This window comes from Lolium perenne, chromosome 3, assembly GCF_019359855.2.
Source record: "Lolium perenne isolate Kyuss_39 chromosome 3, Kyuss_2.0, whole genome shotgun sequence".
Taxonomy (NCBI): Eukaryota; Viridiplantae; Streptophyta; class Magnoliopsida; order Poales; family Poaceae; genus Lolium; species Lolium perenne.
In genome coordinates this window covers 106249026-106266714 of record NC_067246.2, presented here as the reverse complement: position 1 = coordinate 106266714, position 17689 = coordinate 106249026, and the positions used below count along the sequence as shown (strand labels likewise).

The 17689-nt window shown below is 43.4% G+C and overlaps 2 protein-coding genes and 1 long non-coding RNA gene across 5 annotated transcripts; all 3 read right to left on the bottom strand.

The window, feature by feature from the left end:
* Positions 1-530: 530 nt before the first annotated feature.
* Positions 531-2472, bottom strand: LOC127338328 (uncharacterized). The gene is made up of 4 exons (XR_007874293.2): positions 2191-2472; positions 2006-2102; positions 1764-1840; positions 531-640 (listed from the first exon to the last, which is right to left on the bottom strand). It is a non-coding gene; the product is annotated as an uncharacterized lncRNA (long non-coding RNA).
* Positions 2473-5839: 3367 nt separating this feature from the next.
* On the bottom strand, positions 5840-7487 carry LOC127342084 (uncharacterized). Its single transcript, XM_051368019.2, has one exon. It carries the CDS (start codon positions 7314-7316, stop codon positions 6081-6083), a length of 1236 nt encoding a protein of 411 aa, XP_051223979.1. The 5' UTR covers positions 7317-7487; the 3' UTR covers positions 5840-6080.
* A 287-nt stretch (positions 7488-7774) lies between these two features.
* LOC127342083 (KH domain-containing protein At4g18375) lies at positions 7775-16744 on the bottom strand. Of its 3 annotated transcripts, XR_007876202.2 has the most exons (10): positions 16590-16744; positions 15232-16025; positions 14616-15116; positions 13029-13283; positions 12584-12841; positions 11995-12065; positions 11796-11904; positions 11553-11714; positions 9236-9351; positions 7775-8158 (listed from the first exon to the last, which is right to left on the bottom strand). XR_007876202.2 is itself a non-coding variant. In XM_051368018.2 (9 exons), the coding sequence occupies exons 2-8, from the start codon at positions 16012-16014 to the stop codon at positions 11571-11573; spliced, it is 2121 nt and encodes a 706-aa protein (XP_051223978.1). In that variant the 5' UTR covers positions 16015-16025; positions 16590-16744; the 3' UTR covers positions 7775-8158; positions 11553-11570. The 3 variants fall into 3 exon arrangements, 2 of the variants coding, with proteins under 2 accessions (XP_051223978.1, XP_051223977.1); XM_051368018.2 differs by lacking the exon at positions 9236-9351; XM_051368017.2 differs by lacking the exons at positions 7775-8158; positions 9236-9351 and having other exon boundaries at positions 11172-11714.
* Positions 16745-17689: the final 945 nt, after the last annotated feature.

The following is a 17689-nucleotide window of genomic DNA, read 5'->3' as shown; positions in this document are numbered from 1 at the left end:
CAAAAACCCAAGTTATAACCACCTTAGCCTTTCCACCACAACCACATTTGCCACTTCCATTTAAAACAACTCATTCTTAAAAACCTCACTTGGGTAATATCAATTTACCCAAGGTTTTATCCAAAAACTTTTACAACAAGGCAAAACCTTGAGGGTTTCCCAACCTATAGTTTTATGTGAGAAACTAGGATATTCAATAGAATAATGGAAGCCATCATACTACCAAGGGTGTCAAGTGGCCCACATACTCGAATTGAGCATGTATGGAAAATAATCATGAGATTAACAAGTTCAAGGTAACGAACCCTTCTTCACTAAGAGGGTGGTGTCAAAGGTGGAAAATTTGGGGACTCACATGCTTGGGGGATGAGCATGTAAGTGTCAAGGTGATTCTTTCATACTTGAAGACAAGTATGCAAGAGAGGAGAACCAAATAAACCCAAGGTACCCGCGGGAACAAGATACTAAAAGAATAAGAGATCACAACAAGGAGATATTCACAAGGGATCAAAGAAAATGGCTTGCCTTGGTTGGCTTATTTGTCCCTGGACTTCTTCAACTCCATCCAATAATAATTCCAACAATATAAATAAAATCCTTGTCCGAACCACTTCCTCTTCTTCTCCAGAATCGTTCGTATCTAGCGCCGGAAAATATAAAAGGAGCACAATAAACACATTGTAGCAACAAAACATCATTCAACAAACAACAACTAACCATGCAGCCAAGGTATAACATACTAAGGACCCCTGGATACCACAAAACAACTTTAAGATTTTTAATTTAGAAAACCCCATTTATTTACCTAGTAAAGGTATGAGTGCATCACAACTTAGCAATTGCCTCTCTCGGTTATCACCATGGTATAAACCAATTATCCCCTGGTAGATAACATCATGAAGAGGACAAGAGCATTAGTTTGGCATCACAAACCTTCACAATATAATTTCAAACAATTTTGGAAAAGTAGAAATCAGTTTTCCAATTTAATTTGCTCACTTAACACTATACAATAATAGGAAGCAAACAAGATACCACACCATTTGAAAACTCAAGCTAAACAAAAGAGCTAATGTTAAGTTGTAGAGATTTTGTTTTGCAAGCATAAAACAAAGGTTGCCCATCTCTACTAAAAAGAGTTGGTCAAGGGTTTTAAATAAACCGAAAAGTTTTGCTTCAACAATGCATGTCACACATATACATTACTAACAGCAACAAATATGTATGAACAGAGACTAATAATATTTTTCCTAGATAGCCAGTACTAATACAAGACTAACCCAATTGGAATCACCCAAAAATATTAAACCTACAATTTTAGGAATTTCTTTGAATCTGACTGTACAGAAAACAAGATCTGTAAGCCATAAATCGTAGAAAAATCATAAAAATATGAGGCCACTAGAATTTGAAAGGTAATTAAACAGAGATGCATACACAATTGGATTTGAGTTCAAATTGTTTCTGAAACTCTCACAAATGGATTTATAAGTTTACTGCATGTTTTCACCATTTGCTTTAACTATGGAGTTGCAGAACAGATAAAGGTTTGAAACTTGTTTGAGATGATTAAGAAAACATTCAGTAATCCTACAGAATTGGAATCACTCAATTAGGTTCAAAAATGGATTTTTAGTGATTTAAAAGCTAACAGCCATGTCTGCAGAACACACAGAGAAAGTTTAATTCACCAAAAATCATACACAAAACACAAAAATATGAGGTCTGTTGCATCAGGAAGGTATTGAATAGGTGGTTCTTACCCAGTTGGTTTCATCCAAAAATTCTTTTCCAAGCTCCTGGTTTAATTCGACAAATCCAGATCTGACCAGATCTTGATCTGTGAACCATTTCAGTTTCAGGAGGTCATTTTAAGTGAAGCCAACGCCAAAATGATGGTACTGAAGAGGGCTTTCACCCCCAGTTGAGTTTGCTCAAAAAGGTTTTGTAAAACGGAAGAAATCTAACAAACAGTGATTCTGCATGTTTGCAGAACTTTATTTACCATGAAAAATCCGTAACGAATTTGAGGATGAGACCAACGCCAAGTTGTAGATCTTTTCAGTACCTATCTGTGGAACTTTGAATCACTCGATTTGGATCTGCACACAAGTTTTAGCGGATTTTACAAGTTCGTACCAGAATCTGAAACAACAAGATACAGAAGTTACTGCAAGGTTTTGGACGAACTTTGCTCAAGAACTTCAGATCTGAGGATAGCTCAACCTTCTCCATGCTTGGACCAACATGCACCTGCATCAAGATCCAATCTAGTGAGAGGAGAAAGGAGAAAGTGAGCTGGACTCATCAAAGATTAGGGGAGAAGAGAGTGAGAGAGATGCTCTCATGGTGAGGGGAAGCTTGAGGAAGGAGGGGAGCTTCATCTTGGTGCCTTTCCATGGTCATGGCCGGCCATGGAGCTAAGGAGGAGCAGCAGCTCGTGGGGAGGAAGGGGGAGGAAGGTATGAGGGAGTGGAGTGTGAAAGAAATGAGCAAGAGGAGTGGAGGTGGCCAGCCAAGCTCTTATATAGAGGGAGGATGGTGGCTGCCTCCATTTTGATTGGCTAAGGTGGGTGGCTGCCCATTTAATTGTTGGGGTAGTTGGGAGGCAATGCTTGCAAGAGAAGGAAATGAGGAGGAGGGGCTGGCCGAATTTCAAGTCATGGCCGGCTCCTTTCTTGTCATGAGCAAGTGAGAAATGTGAGAGAGATGCACAACATTCATGTGAATAGATCAAGGCATGATGTTGAGAAGGTAATGTCAATGAGTGATTTTGATGATGATAAGATTAGGAGTAAATATCTAAAGATAGAAAGGGGGTATGAGGGTGGCATGTGCCATGTGCCATGATAAAAATCTCCACCACTTTGGTTGAGACCAACTTACGATGAAGATGGTTCCCAAGGTATAGTTGATGAATAAAAGTTTTCATTTGAATTCAAAATTGAAAGATTGGGGTTGGCCACATGCAACCATGCATGAGCATGCCTAGGTAGATGGGATGGTGATGGTGGTTTAGGTAAGGGTAGAACAAGATTAAGAGAGATGGTGAGTGAAGTATCCAAATACTCACAAGGATGGATATATTGACAGAAATCATGAATTCATGAAGTCAAGATGATGATGGAAAAGAATAGAGGAGTGAGATAGGTATGATGAAATATAAGTTGCTCTTCAATTAAGAGGTCAATTGGGAGTGATTTGAAAGTATCAAATGATCATCCATTTGATCAAAAATTGGAGGATGGAGGGGATACAATGTGGTGGATCAGAGATGTGCAAGAGTTGCCATTTGAAAAAGAGTTTAAATGAAAGGTATGGGACACACCTCAATTGTCTAGAGACAATTGGGAATGAACTCAAGTGAAATGGAATTTTGAAGATGTTGAGAGAAAACTAGTTGGAACATAGAAGTTCAAAATATTCTACTTACTTTCTCAAGTAAAGTAGAGTTTTTCTCAAATGTAAAAAAATAAGCAAGAGGGAAAACAAGAAATGGTATAGGTACCATAAACAAGCCTTTTGTTAAAAAGAAGGCAAGATAGAAAGTAATGTTTTTAGAAATCAGTACTAGGTAGAAATGGGATGAGAAAACAAAACCCATTTCAGTTCCTTGTTTTCCTTGAAGAAATATCTTGAAAAGATTTAGTAAAACTAGAAGTAGTTTTGTGATCAAATCTAGAGAAGGAAAATCAATAGGATTTTTGAGAGAGAAGACTAATTTAGGGAGAAGTGTTCTCAAGGGTAGATGATGGCTACGAGATGTACCCATCATTCTCACTCTTGGTTTTGTGAAGATTAAACTTGAATAAAAACAAGAGGTAAAATTGAAGGAAGTGATCTAGTGTTGAATCATTGAACATGATACAAGATCAAGTTGAATATATGATCTGCAAGGATTGACTGAGACATGCAAGACGTGGAGGTTGAAGAGGGTGTTGCATAGATGGGATCCATGCACTAAGATCACCAATAACAGTGGTGGTTGCTTAGATATCAACTGCCAAAGTCTGAACATTTTAAGCCTGTCAACACAGATGGTCGACATGGCCTCAAAACCAACAAGGATGGGTGGGTATAAGAGAGGGAGGTAGCTAGGGGTAGACGATCCCAAGTTTTGAATTTAGGATGATTGAGCTAACTTGTACCACAAAGAGGAAAATCAAGATGGCACACTCATGTTGCCATGAGGAGAAGAGTTTGATGTAGTAAAAAGGAAAACAATTTTTACTAAGTCACACATGTGTTTTATTAGGTGAGTTGTTTGTCTGACCACTAGAGGTGTTGTTCTTTGAAGTAGCTCAAGACAAAACTCAACAAGCAAAACAAGACAATTCATCTACCAACAGATCAAGACAATTCATCTTAACAGACAGATCAAGGCAATTCATCTAATTAGCTTAAAGAAAAAGTTTTTGTTCCCCCTGATTTTTGCATTAAGGACAATTAATCAAGGTTACAAAAGTTGGGGTGTTACACTACCACCATTATTAATCTTGGAATGTTTCTATGGAGCAATTACAAACATGCACTACTAGGAAAACACTTATAGGTAGAAATACCATCCGTGCCGCACTTAAAGATGCATGCTCCACAAAATTATTTATGTGGCGCATGAAAACAGATGCTCCATAGAATTTCTGGCGATTCTATGGCGCATGTGCGCTACAGAAACTGGTATTTCTGTGGCGCATGTGCACAGATGCACCACATAAATTTTATGAGACCCGCGCGGGATCCACCACTACACACGGGCGAATGATATTATGTGGTGCATATACCAACATGCGTCACATAAATTCAAACTTCTGTGGCGCATGTTGATACATGCGCCACAGAATACCGTGTGGGGGACCACCACTGACGTCACGAGGCCATGTTTCTGTGGCACATATGTCAATATGCGTCACAGAAGTCCAAGTTTCTGTGGCGCATATTAGCATATGCGCCACAGAATGTCCACGGTAGAAGGGCTTTAGAGCATCTCCAGCCGCGTCCTCCAAAGGATTTGGGGGACGCCGGACACATAACCTCTCCCAGTCACGCGCTCCAAAGGCCGCTTCGGTCTGGACGTGCCCCAACATTGTCCGGCGTTCCTAGCCCATCCCCTGTGTATAGAGGCTATATCAGGGACGCCGGACACAATTTTTACACTTGCTTTTTTGTTTGGAGCTCATGTTTGGGGGACGTGGTTAGGAACGGGAGCTCCCCCAAACGCGGATTTTGTCCGGATGACCTCCAAATGACCAATCTGGCGCTTTTGCCGGACGTCGTTTGGGGGATGCGACTGGAGATGCTCTTAGGAAGTTTTCCCCTCTTCTCTTCCACCCCACCACCCTTTTCATTCTTGTCTCCTCCAACCAGCTCGTGTTGCTCCTCTTTCCCTCTTCATTTTGGTCATACTTTCCTCCATTGTTGATAGCTATAAACCTATTTTGGTTGATATATTTGTGAGGGGAAGCCACTCCAACTTGTAGAGGGTACTAAAAACCACAGTTCTCTTTCCTCCTCCACTTTCCTTCTTGCATGCTCCATTGTTTTCTCTCCACCACCCCATCCTCTTGCTCCACCATGGTTGGTAGATTTGTGAGAGGTTGAGTAGTATTGGATGCATGTTTTGTGTGTATGGATGTTTTGTAGGTGAAGATTATCGCGCTCTCGAGCGGTGTGCGGTGGCGAGACGATGATGTTTCTACGTTGAGCTTTGTATTGTGGTTGAATGTTTGCTTGCAAAGAAGCTTATTTGTGTTGTTATTGCTGCTGCTGCTTTGTGCCGGGCGTGGTGCACAGATGTTCAATTTCACCACACTTTCTAGCAGAGCCATGTCTCTCGCTTCAGTTCAGCAATATACTTCCATTGACAATGACAGCTCTGATCGAAGTCAGAACAGTTTTCTTCCTTCCACATTTGCAGAATTACTTACATCGATTAGCTAGACTCCAAGCTGTACAACACACACATGGTTCAACATGCAGTAATTTGTTCTCCTTAAGCTGTACTAGTATTACAGAGAACAAGAACATCGCGGCAGGCAACGACATCCCATGCATAGATGCATGGATAAAAGTTTCGAGCTCCATCAGTGGCAGATGGGGCACATCATGAGGCCGTTCTCATTGCACTTGCCGCACCTCTCGACCACGCCGCTGCTGACGCTGCCGTCGCCGCCGACCACCACCTTGCAGCTGCCGCCGCACTCCATGCACGGCACGAACCGCGCGCCGCCGCAGCCCTCGCAGCCGCGCCCATCTTTGGCAGCGCACGCCTCCCCGCGCGCCCTGGCCCACCGCAGCATCTCCGCGAGCTTCCCGTTCTCCACCAGCTCCGTGCATGCCTCCGCGCCGCCCAGGTACCGGCCCATCACGAACAGCCTCGGCGGCGGCAAAACGCCGGCGCCCTGCTCCTCGGCTTCGGCCAGAAGCAGCTCCCGGAGCTCGCGCAGGTACTCCCCGTGGAGCGCCACGTCGCGCTCGTCCACGGTCAGGCCTGCCGCCTCCGCGCACGTCTCCACCGCCGCCCGCGCGCGCTCGCAGTCCTCGAACGTGCGCCTCACGCCGCGGAGCGTCGTCGTGTACAGCACCACCCCGCCGCCGCTCGCGCCAGGGGGGCGTCGCTCGGGGTACCCTTCAAACGGGTCCCTCCGGCGCCACTTGGGCGCCGCGGCGGTGCCGTCCGCGTTCTTGGCCTCGCGGTCCCGCAGCAGGAAGGGGTTCTCTTTCACAACGCGCCGCCCCGTGAGCTCCGGCAGAGGCTTCTTCATCGTGCCAGCATCCCCAGAACCAAGAACATACGGCGTCGCCGGCGGCGGGGCCTTATTGACAGCCTCGCCCGTTCCGGCAACGGAGGGCGACTGTGACGACGGCTGCTCCTTCTGCGGCGGTGTCGGCTCTGGTTGAGCAGCCGGTTGCTTCTTGGTCTTCTTCTTCTTTTTCTTCTTCTTGAGGACAGGCTTGGGGTCCGTGGTTTGCTTGGAGTCGAGCGTGGGCTTGATGTCTTCAAGAGCCTTGCTCACCTCGGACCACGACGCCGGCGCGAGCTCGTAGCCGTCGAGCTTGTCGAGGATAGGGAGCGCCACGCCGGTGGTGGGCTTCTTGGCGTCCTGCACTTCCTCCTCCTCCGACTCATCTTCTTCCTCTTCGGATTCTTCATCGCTGTGCTCGGCCTCGACCTGATCGCCGTTGGCAGCAGCGTTCTTCTTGGCGATGAGCCACGGCTCCTCGACGGCGCTGACGTCGAAGAGGGAGACGCTCGCTGCCGGCGGGCGATAGGCTATGTCGGCCACCACCGCAACGTCCTTGGAGCTTGCGCAACCCATGGTGCGCCTAGAGCCTTCGAGCTTGGTGAGGTGAGGTCTATTGGCTAGCGAGCTCTCTGGCTTTGTGGCTATGGAGGGAGGGAAGGAGAGCTTGGAGGATATGGGATGGAAGCTGTGGAGGGAGTGGGCTGCACTCGTAGTGATAAGATGGACCCTCGGCCCGGTTAACGTCAGAGCGGCTTGCAAATTTCGCCTGCCTCTCTGCGCCATGCAATTGCATTTCCCGTTTGCTTGACCATCCTCAAACCGGTGGCCGAGCTTAAACCAATATATACACAGCAAATTATATCGCTCAATCCTCTAAAAAACTCGTGCTTCAGAATAACTCTTCGAAAGTTGGGTAATCTACAAGATACAACACTTTGCGAAAAAAAATCTACTTCACCTTTTCACATAGCTGTTTATTAACTATCAAAGACAGAATTCGGCTGAGCAAGATGTAATTCGATGTGGTAATGTAGAGATTTGGTCCAAAACCAAACTACTTTTCTTAGATTATCCAAAACAAAAAACTACCGCTAAGAGATTAAGCGTGGGATTGAAGTGAATATGCTTTCACATACTCGGATGTTCTGTCTACCCGGTTTTTAATTCATACCTCTTTTTTAGTTCATGTGTTCATTTAATATATGGCTACAACAATTCTACGTACATGACAGAACAAGGTAGAACTATCTGCAATGTTACTCCAGCTGCAAAGCGCATTCCATGGCCGATCATGTCCTGGTTGTTAGCTATCCACGTAGACTACGAAGAAAAAATAGGAGCGATTCCAGGACAGTTGCTTTCATCCTTGGCTCCATCTCGCCCGTTCCATTCATGGAGTCCACGCCACTTGCTTCCTGGTAGAAACACTTTTGTCATTTTAAAGATACACACTACAGCTGGATACTGGATCATCATCGGGACATTACAGCTTCAATACTATACAAAATATATTTTCTTTTATTTAGAAAAGCCACAAGGGAAAAAATGTTAGTCAGCGCTGGAAAAATTTGGTATTATATAGGAGTAGCCAGATTCCACACCGAAAAGACTAGAACTCATAGCAGAAATGAAATCGTCAAGTTCAGTGTCCAGGGCATCATCATGTTTCTAGCAAAATTAGTGTACTATATAGGAGTAGCTAGATTCCAAATCTTCAAAAATGAAGAATTCAGAATGAAGATTGCAAACAATGCACCATTTGGTTTGGGGGCTGAAAACACGACCGGTATGATTTGGATTTGACCCGTCGGTTTCCTAAACCTAGGTTGCAGCAACCAGTTGAACAGTAGGACATGCTAATACTAGACGAACATGAAGATGGCGCGGCGCACCGACTACTTAGCAAATCAGTGTCAACAAGCTCATAATTTTTCGCCTTTTCCTACCAAACTAAACTAAGAGCCAGATGTCACAAATGTAGCCAACCCATCCATGTAAATCAAAGCATTCAGAACGATATTACAATAAGCTAGTGCGGTACCATCTAGCAGCCTTTTGTTGGTAAATACTTATTCACTAAGGTTTGCCACTAGTACCCACTAAAGCACGTTAGTGTAACATCAATAACCTATAGGCAGAGTATTGTCACCAAATTTAACAGCATTGCAGAACATAAATTTTGGTAGCAGTTGTACATGCAAAATGTACAATTGACAACTGCAAAATGTACGACTAACAAGTAATTTCTTGTGGGTCTATATCTACACCTGGTAACACAAGAAATATTATGGTAATTTGCTTGTGAAATGAAATTGTTCTAAGCTTTAGTTTCTAAAAACGACAACCACATACATAAGAGGCAATGAAAATGCATGGTTATTTTGCCAATACAACAAAAAACAAACAAAAAGTAGGTATGTGCAGCCTTGTTAATAAAAATTACTTCTACCGAAAACAAGTCAAGCAATCAAACAGAACTACAGTGTTCATACCTTCTACGATGCAGCCTCCAATGCTGACACTGCAGCAAAGGATAACCAAGCAGAGATGGCAACCAACTGTCTGACTACAAGGAACTAGCAGCTGACAACTCACCAAAATTGCTGACCTTTAAAGACAAGATGCATCAAGCAAGCAAATGTCATTTTTGTATCATCATAGTTTACTAGTTACCAAAAGCAATGCAGGAAAAGTAGGTGTGAAGAAGCAAAAGAATAGAAGAAAGTACAAATAAAATCTAATAAAAATGGTCTTTCTCATTTATTTGACTAATCTAAATGCGAATAAGGCAAAAAAAACTACAATGGGGGACAGGCTAGGATGGGCTGTTTCAGCAAACAGAATGGGGGTGCAAGTACAGGTGGTTATTTGCTTTGTGCACGAGTGATGCATCTCAAAATTATGCAAGAATTTAAATGACGTTGAAACCTTAGTCAGAATCTAATTATGCATCCCAATTCATACTAAGGTTGATCCATGCTAAAAAAAGGATTGATGCATGTTGGTTGATATGCTAATCACTTAACGAGGGTGAACTCTATGTCTGGCGTTTGGACACCAGAGAAGCTCGTTTTCTCAGTTCCTAGGAGCCAGCCCATTATTGCTTTTTGAATCTATCCGCCAGGCTACCAAATGCAACCTACCAACCAAATGACAAATCAAGGTGAATAGAATACATGCTGCATTAGCTATGCAGGTGAATGGATGAGCCAGGCAACCAACAAGGCAACAACCCTCTATGTTCCTGTTTGCAAGTCCTAACACACTTATGCAAGAGCCTTTACCACAGTCAAGGAATTCAGTTTCAGTAAATTCAATAACATGTTCTACGTTTATCAGCTAATAAAGCTGTGGAAATAAAGGGAGTGGTTTTGTCACTGGCTTATGGGTGTGTTTGGTTACGGTAATTAGTGGTGGCTTCTGGCTTATAAGCTAAAAGGTCAATCAAGCATGTACTGGTGCAGCCACTTTTCCACAACATACAGCCCACAGCCATAAGCTGATTCCTCACAGCTCAGCCAAACATCCCTTATAAGAAAACTGACCTAACACGTAGTACTAACATTGTTTGAACCATTGAATGAGGCACTCAATAAGAAATAGATAATCATCCATAAATATTATGAAGTATATTTCCTCTGTTACAAACTTAAACTGGTTTAAGTTCAACCAAGCCTATAAAAAATGTGCTCAGATCTACAACCTCAGCACGTATAGTGTGAAGATAAATTTTATGATGAACCTAATGAAACTAGTTTGGTATTGTAGATGTTGATATGTTTTTTACAGACTTAGTCAAATTTATTTTTTAATACTTAGGAGTTAGGACAGAGTTAGAACTTCGATTAATTTGGAACGGAGATGGTAGCTTTCAAATGGTAAAGGAAAAAATGTAATACCGTTCAGGAAGCCGACTCAAAAAGAGAAATGGTTAGCACAAACAAAAAAAATGTTTGGCATGCAGCTAGTGTATGTGAACTAATAGTACTCATATGTTGCCGATACAGAATGAAGTTTGCTAATGTATATAAATATTTCTGTCTCAAATAATATAGATAAAGTACAAACAGCCAGCAATGCTGTATATGTAAGACTCAAATGGTTGACAAAGACCATCATCATTCGACCAGTGTAGTAAGCAGTGAGTTATAGCAGAAATAATGCTACCAGCAGCTGCGGTGGCCCTTTTGTTCGAACGGTGCCAATACATTCTGTTAGTGCACTACTGCGCTATAGCCAATAACAGCCTACTGCAAAATGTCATTGCAAATGCCTTGAGGATAAATGTTCAGCCTAAATTTGCTAAAAGCAATTACATTCTAGTGAATGATTTTATAGGATGAGGCACTGTCAATATTTGATAGATAATAGGGTACTGGTCCAGTGAAATGTGGTCGTATCAGTGCCTCTTATAGATCCAGTGATCACTGACAGAGTCACAGGTTATTTTGCTTCATACAAGTTCACAGCATCAAATGATGGGTTCTCGTACAAAAGGTTCAGAAGCTTTCCAACTCCAAGCTACATCTTGCACAAAAGTGATAGATTTTGGCAGCTACCCATAATGCTTTGCATATCTCATAAGGGAGAGTCCATGACATTTTCAAAGAACCTAGAGAACTTCCACAACTTGAATTTTTGTCTCTGTTCAGCATAATTAACATTTCAAGCATATGCAACTCTGAAAACAGTCGTGAAATTTATAAATTCAACACACATGAGGTTACTAGCTTCATTGTCCATGCAAACAGCATCACCCGAGCGTATGTTCTCCCCGAAGGATCAAAATATTAAAAGGGGATGCATCACCTTCAGAGATTTGGAATATCATGGGGCAGGTGGTTCACTCAGAACAAATGCTTGAATAAGACTTCGGGCTGCATGCATCTGGTCCGGTGTGCCAAATATCATAACGGATGTATCCATGGAATCAGATAGAGGTTCATCAATTGTTATCTTAGCTCCTGAAAACTGCACATGGGATTAATTATGTCAATCATACACATTATAGCTAATCAGACACGCTACACAACACAACTTTCGAATACAGACCTCGCGAATCATATTCAAGCAACCTCCATCTTGACCACATAGAGCAGGTATAAGAAATCTTGGAACCATGATATTTCCAGTGATGTTTGGTCTAGATGAATGAACAGGACTGCAATTACATTTTATTAGTAAATACGCGATGTCTCTAGATGTTGATCAAAAGAGAATAAAATAATTAAACACAAGACAAGAAACAAACCCAGAAAATCCACCCATTCCTCTATGTGCCATTCCAGGGACACCCGATATCGACATCGGATCACCAAGATCCTGCATGCACTACAAAGTTAGGAGTAGGACCACAATGGTAAAAGGTTGTAAGCAAAAGCATAATGAACTTATAGGACACAGAAGCTGTTTGCCTGATTACTAATCTACAATAAACTTTTAGATTACTTCAAAAAAAAAAAAGGCAACAAGTCTGGCACAAAAGCTCAAGCAGACACATCTTATGCAATGCCACACTAACTGGCGAGCAAGTTTGGTCCCTAGCCATAATCACTATAAGCAGCCTTCAAGCATTTTTTTAAGAAAAGTACGAGTAGCTTTACTTAGGATGTGACTTTGGGAACTGATAAAACAAAAGGGGATGAAGGCTGTAGGTTCTTTCCATCAGAACAAAAACATTCTGGCTGGTTCAAATGTACATGGAACTTGTGATATCAGTTTGGGAGGGGATCATAAGCATCTACAAGAAGGGGGGGATAGAAAAAATATGCAAGAAATCTATAGTTCCTCTTAGCATGGCCAATAACATATTACAGGAAAAGAATAAAATGGGTTGACACCTTTGTGGTCCAAGGAGCAGACATCTCATCTAATGGCCGTCCCATGAAATCTTTATGAAACTGAGGCGCATTAGGAAAAATCCTAGGAGATGTAGATTCATGGATTCCTGCAAATGCACCAAACTGAGGATCGAGCAAACCAAAAGGTGGCTGCATATTAGGACCCATTGAAGCCATTCTGCCCCGGAACAGATTGTTACGTAGCCTAGCAGTTATCTGCATCAGAGCCTCCTGAATAGCTTCAGAATCCCCAGTGATCTAAAAGAGTAGAAATTCTGCAGTTAATTGACAAACCCCAAAAAAATACAAGTATTGTGCAAAACAAGCTAGCCTGGGTAAAACCAAACGCAAATTAACAGATGGAGTAGACATTCATCAAGACAAAGAAGATCTGAATGAATTGTTTGTAGTATTGGGGTATAGGATTTACAATACAAAAGCAGACCTGAACAACTTCATCATTTTCTTGGACACCCCTTGGGATCTTGTCTTTGCTCAACACTATAATATGAGCTTTTGACAGCTTCCTCATTTCAGCTATGATACTGCCACCTTTGCCAAGGACGCAACCAACTTGGTTAGGTGAAACAATCAGCCTAGATATTGCAGGACCCTCCTTGTTGTTATTGGTAGGTGGCGTAATTTTGCGCTGCACATGCAGAATTGCATTCTGTGCTGGGGAAATTCCATCACCCGGATGCTACAGAACCGAAAGACAAATCAACACATTAGAAAGACTATGTTCCAGGCATTTGGATAACAGCTATTCAGAATTGAATGTTAATAACAAGTACTAAAATAGGAGAAAACTCCAATGGAAATCACAACATGACTTGCTATAAACCTTAGTTCTCAAGGAAAATGGATGCCACATGTGTCAAAAAACTAAACAAAAGTGGCTAAACTTATTGTACTGGAGTATAAGGAAAGAAGTATAAAATTCTTGAGCCATAAAGCTTTCTAACTAATGCATTTATCATGTTCATAAAAACAACATCTTTAGCAGATTATCACAAATATCACCAACATTTATGGCAGGCTCTGCCGCTCTGGCAACCACATTTCAGATTGCTGACTGTACTCCCACAAAATGGTACTGCGTAAAATGAACTGTGCTACCAAATGGTAGCCATGAAGACAAGAATGCAAAAAAAAAAAGAAATACTAATTCTGCCAATGTCACATTCAAAGAATCGAATCCTCTAGACTAAATGCAGAATGTAAAAAACATTCAAGCACGTCATGAAATGGGCTAGACAGGTTGTCACGTAGTGGGATATACGCCGAACCCGTTTTGTTGATGGGGAGCGGCGACTGGACGGAGGATGAAAGGTTGCCATCTTTGACAGTGCTAGGGTTACAAAGAGGATGTCCACCCTTCTCCAGCCTATGGATCGCCAAGTTGTATGCGCGTGTCTGCTGATCAATGTCGCGCACAGTGCCGGAGAGGCTGTCCACCTTGACAGCGAGTTTCTTCTGATCTTCGCACATGGTGGTCTGCGCGTTGCACAGAGCCAGCAAGGATTCCTGAATCTTCTCGAGCTTTTCTTCCAAGGACATGGCAACGTCGGACATGGTGGGAGGGATGGGAGGGAGGGATCTGAATCTTTTTTTTTTTTTTGACCAAGCGAGGGATACCAAATTGTCACGTAGTGGGATATACGCAAACCCCTGGACCTCTGCAGCGCGACTCCAGCTGTGGAGGGGTTGTCGCACAGGCAGGGGAAGAAGCGACATGGGAGGAGATACTTAGATCTGATTATTTCTTGATTTCCAGTAAGAGTCTAGGGGCAGGCATAAATAGCCCACGTACATTACTTGAGGCCTAAGGCCAGAATCCTAACAAACTTGGAAAGTACTAAATAACTTGGAAACTACCTCTAGAGTCTTAAATTAAAAGGATACAGATTGATTTCCTACAATTTGCTGCACCAACTAAAGCCGCCTTCACATGAGACATGACACAGGTACTGAATAGATACTGGGTTTACTTCATGAAACTGCACTATCAAGGGAAAAGTAAGGTGTTTACCGCAGGTCCAGAAATAACTATGACGTGATCTTCTGATTTTGGAACAGTCTCAACAATCTTTATTTCACAACCTGTATCCTTCTGAATAGTCTTGATGCTGTTTCCACCCTTCCCTATTATACTTCCGACCTTGTCACTTGAACATAATAACTTGAAGGTGAGAGGTTCTGGAGGAACTGAAGCATGGCCATGCATTGCATCAGGAAATGTGGGAAAAGGGGGAATGTTTGAGCGCTGGTCAGGAAATATGGGGAAAGGAGCGTTATTTGGCCTTTGGTCAATAATATCAAACGGTCCCCTGGCATGGGATGGCCCTTGAAGAGGAAGATGGAAGTTAGGCTGCATTCCTGGAGGAAGACCATCTGACCGATTGAAGGCATGTGATGATGAACCAGAAGGATGAGCAACAGGAAGTACATCACTTTCCCTAGGGGTGTGAGTAAGGAGCACTTGAGCCACTGCGTTCAGACCTTTCCTAACTGATTCAAGATCTCCAGTGATCTGCAGAAATGATGTATAACGGAATGTAAGAAATAATCTTCTAAAAGCAGAATATTGGAAAGATTGCAAACGATGGTGGCACAGAACGAGTAAATTCGATACTGAAAAAACCTACCTGACAAAGTTCATCTTTAAGCAAAGCACATAAAGGAAGTTTCTCCTTTGAAACTCGGATTTCAGAGCCACTATCAGCAGACATTTGCTTAATCGCACTACCACGATTCCCCAAAAGCCAACCCACTTGGCTATCAAGCACCAGCAATCTGAAAGACACAGGAGTTCTCTGGCCCGATGCATCCTCAGTCCCATTTTCAATTTCAGTTATGAAAATCCTTTCAAACACACGCAAAATGGCATTCATCGCTGATGGCATTACCCTCTCTGACTCCAGCTTTGCATCTTTTGCAACAGACAAATCCTCCTTTTCTTCCTTGCTGTCATCTCTCTCTGGGTCATCTTTTTCTTCCTTACCATGGACATTATCCGAATCGTCTTTTTCTTCTTCCTGGCTGGGGTCTTTCTCCTTCCCATGCTCGCCATCAGCAGAAACAGAAGGACCTCCATCATTCTCTTTACCTGGCTCATGACTAGCTTCTTTATCCTTCTCAACAACAGTTATGACGATAACTCTCTCGTCACAGCCAGGGACTGCTTCATCAACTCTAATTTTAACTCCGTTTTCTTTCCTTATCTTTGCAATGATGCCGCCACCTTTACCAATGACATTCCCGCATTTTTCAGTAGGGCAGAGAATGCGGATAAGAGGGACACCAGGCTGTATCACCAGCTGAGGCTGCTGCGAAGAAGCGTGCTTTGTCTTTTGCCACTTGGCGCGACCATTGTGTTCTGAAGAATTCTTCTGGAACGGCCTCTTCGAAGGGTTCACATTCGAAGCCATGCCTTACCTGCCTGTCAGCCAAGCGGAGAACAACGTAAATAAGAAAATAGGTACTGCGCTAATAACCGACAAAGAAACACAAGTATTAATTAGCTAGCATCGAGAATATATCAGTGGGCCAATTGTCACTAGTAAGTGACATAAGGATGGAAACAAAAACCAAAACAGGTTTACGGGCACTCAATTAACCGGGAAAAACAGCATCACATCAAATATACTGCTAGACGTACATGGCACATCCATATATCAACGGCGATAGATCAAATACGCTACTTGCAATGTCAGGAATGCTAACAGGAAAGAAAACACACTAGTGATTGCTACCATAACAAGCCCTAGTTCATAATAAACCTACATCCGAGGACGGGCCTAATGAAGGTCCTGCGGATTCAGTTGGAAACAGAGACTTCTACTAGTGCTCCGCCGAGTAGAAAGCGGGGACTAAAACTTTCGGAGCAACATAAGCAAGTTAGGGTTCGTCGCCAACGGAAGAAATCAATCAAGTGCTGGTGGATCTCCACTTCACCGAAGTACAGTAGAGTGGAGGACGGGAGGAGTACTAGATGGAAGGTCACCTTCGAGATAGGGGCGCTTCGGCGGGAGGAGGCCCGGAGCCGCAGGGGTGGTCGGCGGAGAGGCTTCGCCGACGCCGTCGGGAAGGGAGGACGAAGAGGAAGCTCTGTTGCTGGACCCTCTTTTCAGATCTCTTTTTGTTGGGCCTTTAGCAGGAGCTCTTAACTGGGCTGAGCAATGGCTTCACAACGGCCCTCTCCAGCTGATTCAATAAATGCTGATACCCTCGCGTATTTCTTTTTCGAGTTAAATGCATGAATAGTCCATAGACTTGTTATCGCGACTCAGATTAGTCCTGGTACATTTGGAATAATATTTTAGGGTCACTAAAGACCGTTGTCTGTGTTTTCTACTGTCACTGGTTCTAAGAGGTGCCGTGTATTTGCCCATGTGGCAAATGCAGGACCAACATGTGAAGACACATGTAGAGTTCCAATTGCAAACAAAACTTCCAAGCAGGGGTTAATGCAAAAGTGTCGTTGACTTCTCGTTCCTCCCCAATTCAAAATCACCTCACCTGCCGCCGTGGCCTGCGGCCCTCTCCTACACCGTGGAATCTCGGATGCCTCAGACGCGTGCGACCTCCCCTCCCTCCACCTGGCCCCAGCCCGCCATCGCCGCGGCGATCGCGCCTCGCTGGGAGTAGTTCACGCGATTTGGAGGTTAGGAGCACCACAACACACAGGTGGAAGCTGCGTCGCACGATTTGGAGCTCAGGAGAATTGGCATACCACCGGAGGGGATGTCGGTGGTGGGGTCACGCGCTGGAGGCGGGTCATCCCTGCCTTGGCCGGATGATGGTGATCGCCGTAACATAGACTTCACGCTATTGGGGAACCCCAGGGGAAAGGTATGATGAGCACAGCAATAAGTTTTCCCTCAGTAAGAAACCAAGGTTTAATCGACCAGTAGAAGAAAGGCGTGACTTCTGAAAGTGTTGGTAGCTAACTTGTGGCAGGACGCACTACCAGCGTCAGCAACAACGTGGAACCTGCACACAACACAACCAAAATACTTTGCCCCAACTTACAGTGAGGTTGTCAATCTCACCGGTTTTGTTGAACACAAAGGATTAAACGTATCGAGTGAAAAGAGATGTTTG

Coding starts and splice junctions, on each gene's coding strand:
- LOC127342084 (XM_051368019.2), bottom strand. CDS start 7,316: ATGGGTTGCGCAAGCTCCAAGGACGTTGCGGTGGTGGCCGACATAGCC.
- LOC127342083 (XM_051368018.2), bottom strand. CDS start 16,014: ATGGCTTCGAATGTGAACCCTTCGAAGAGGCCGTTCCAGAAGAATTCT. Junction 12,842..13,028: donor AAAATGATGAAGTTGTTCAG/GTCTGCTTTTGT, acceptor CTACTCTTTTAG/ATCACTGGGGATTCTGAAGC. Junction 12,066..12,583: donor CTGCTCCTTGGACCACAAAG/GTGTCAACCCAT, acceptor TAGTGCATGCAG/GATCTTGGTGATCCGATGTC.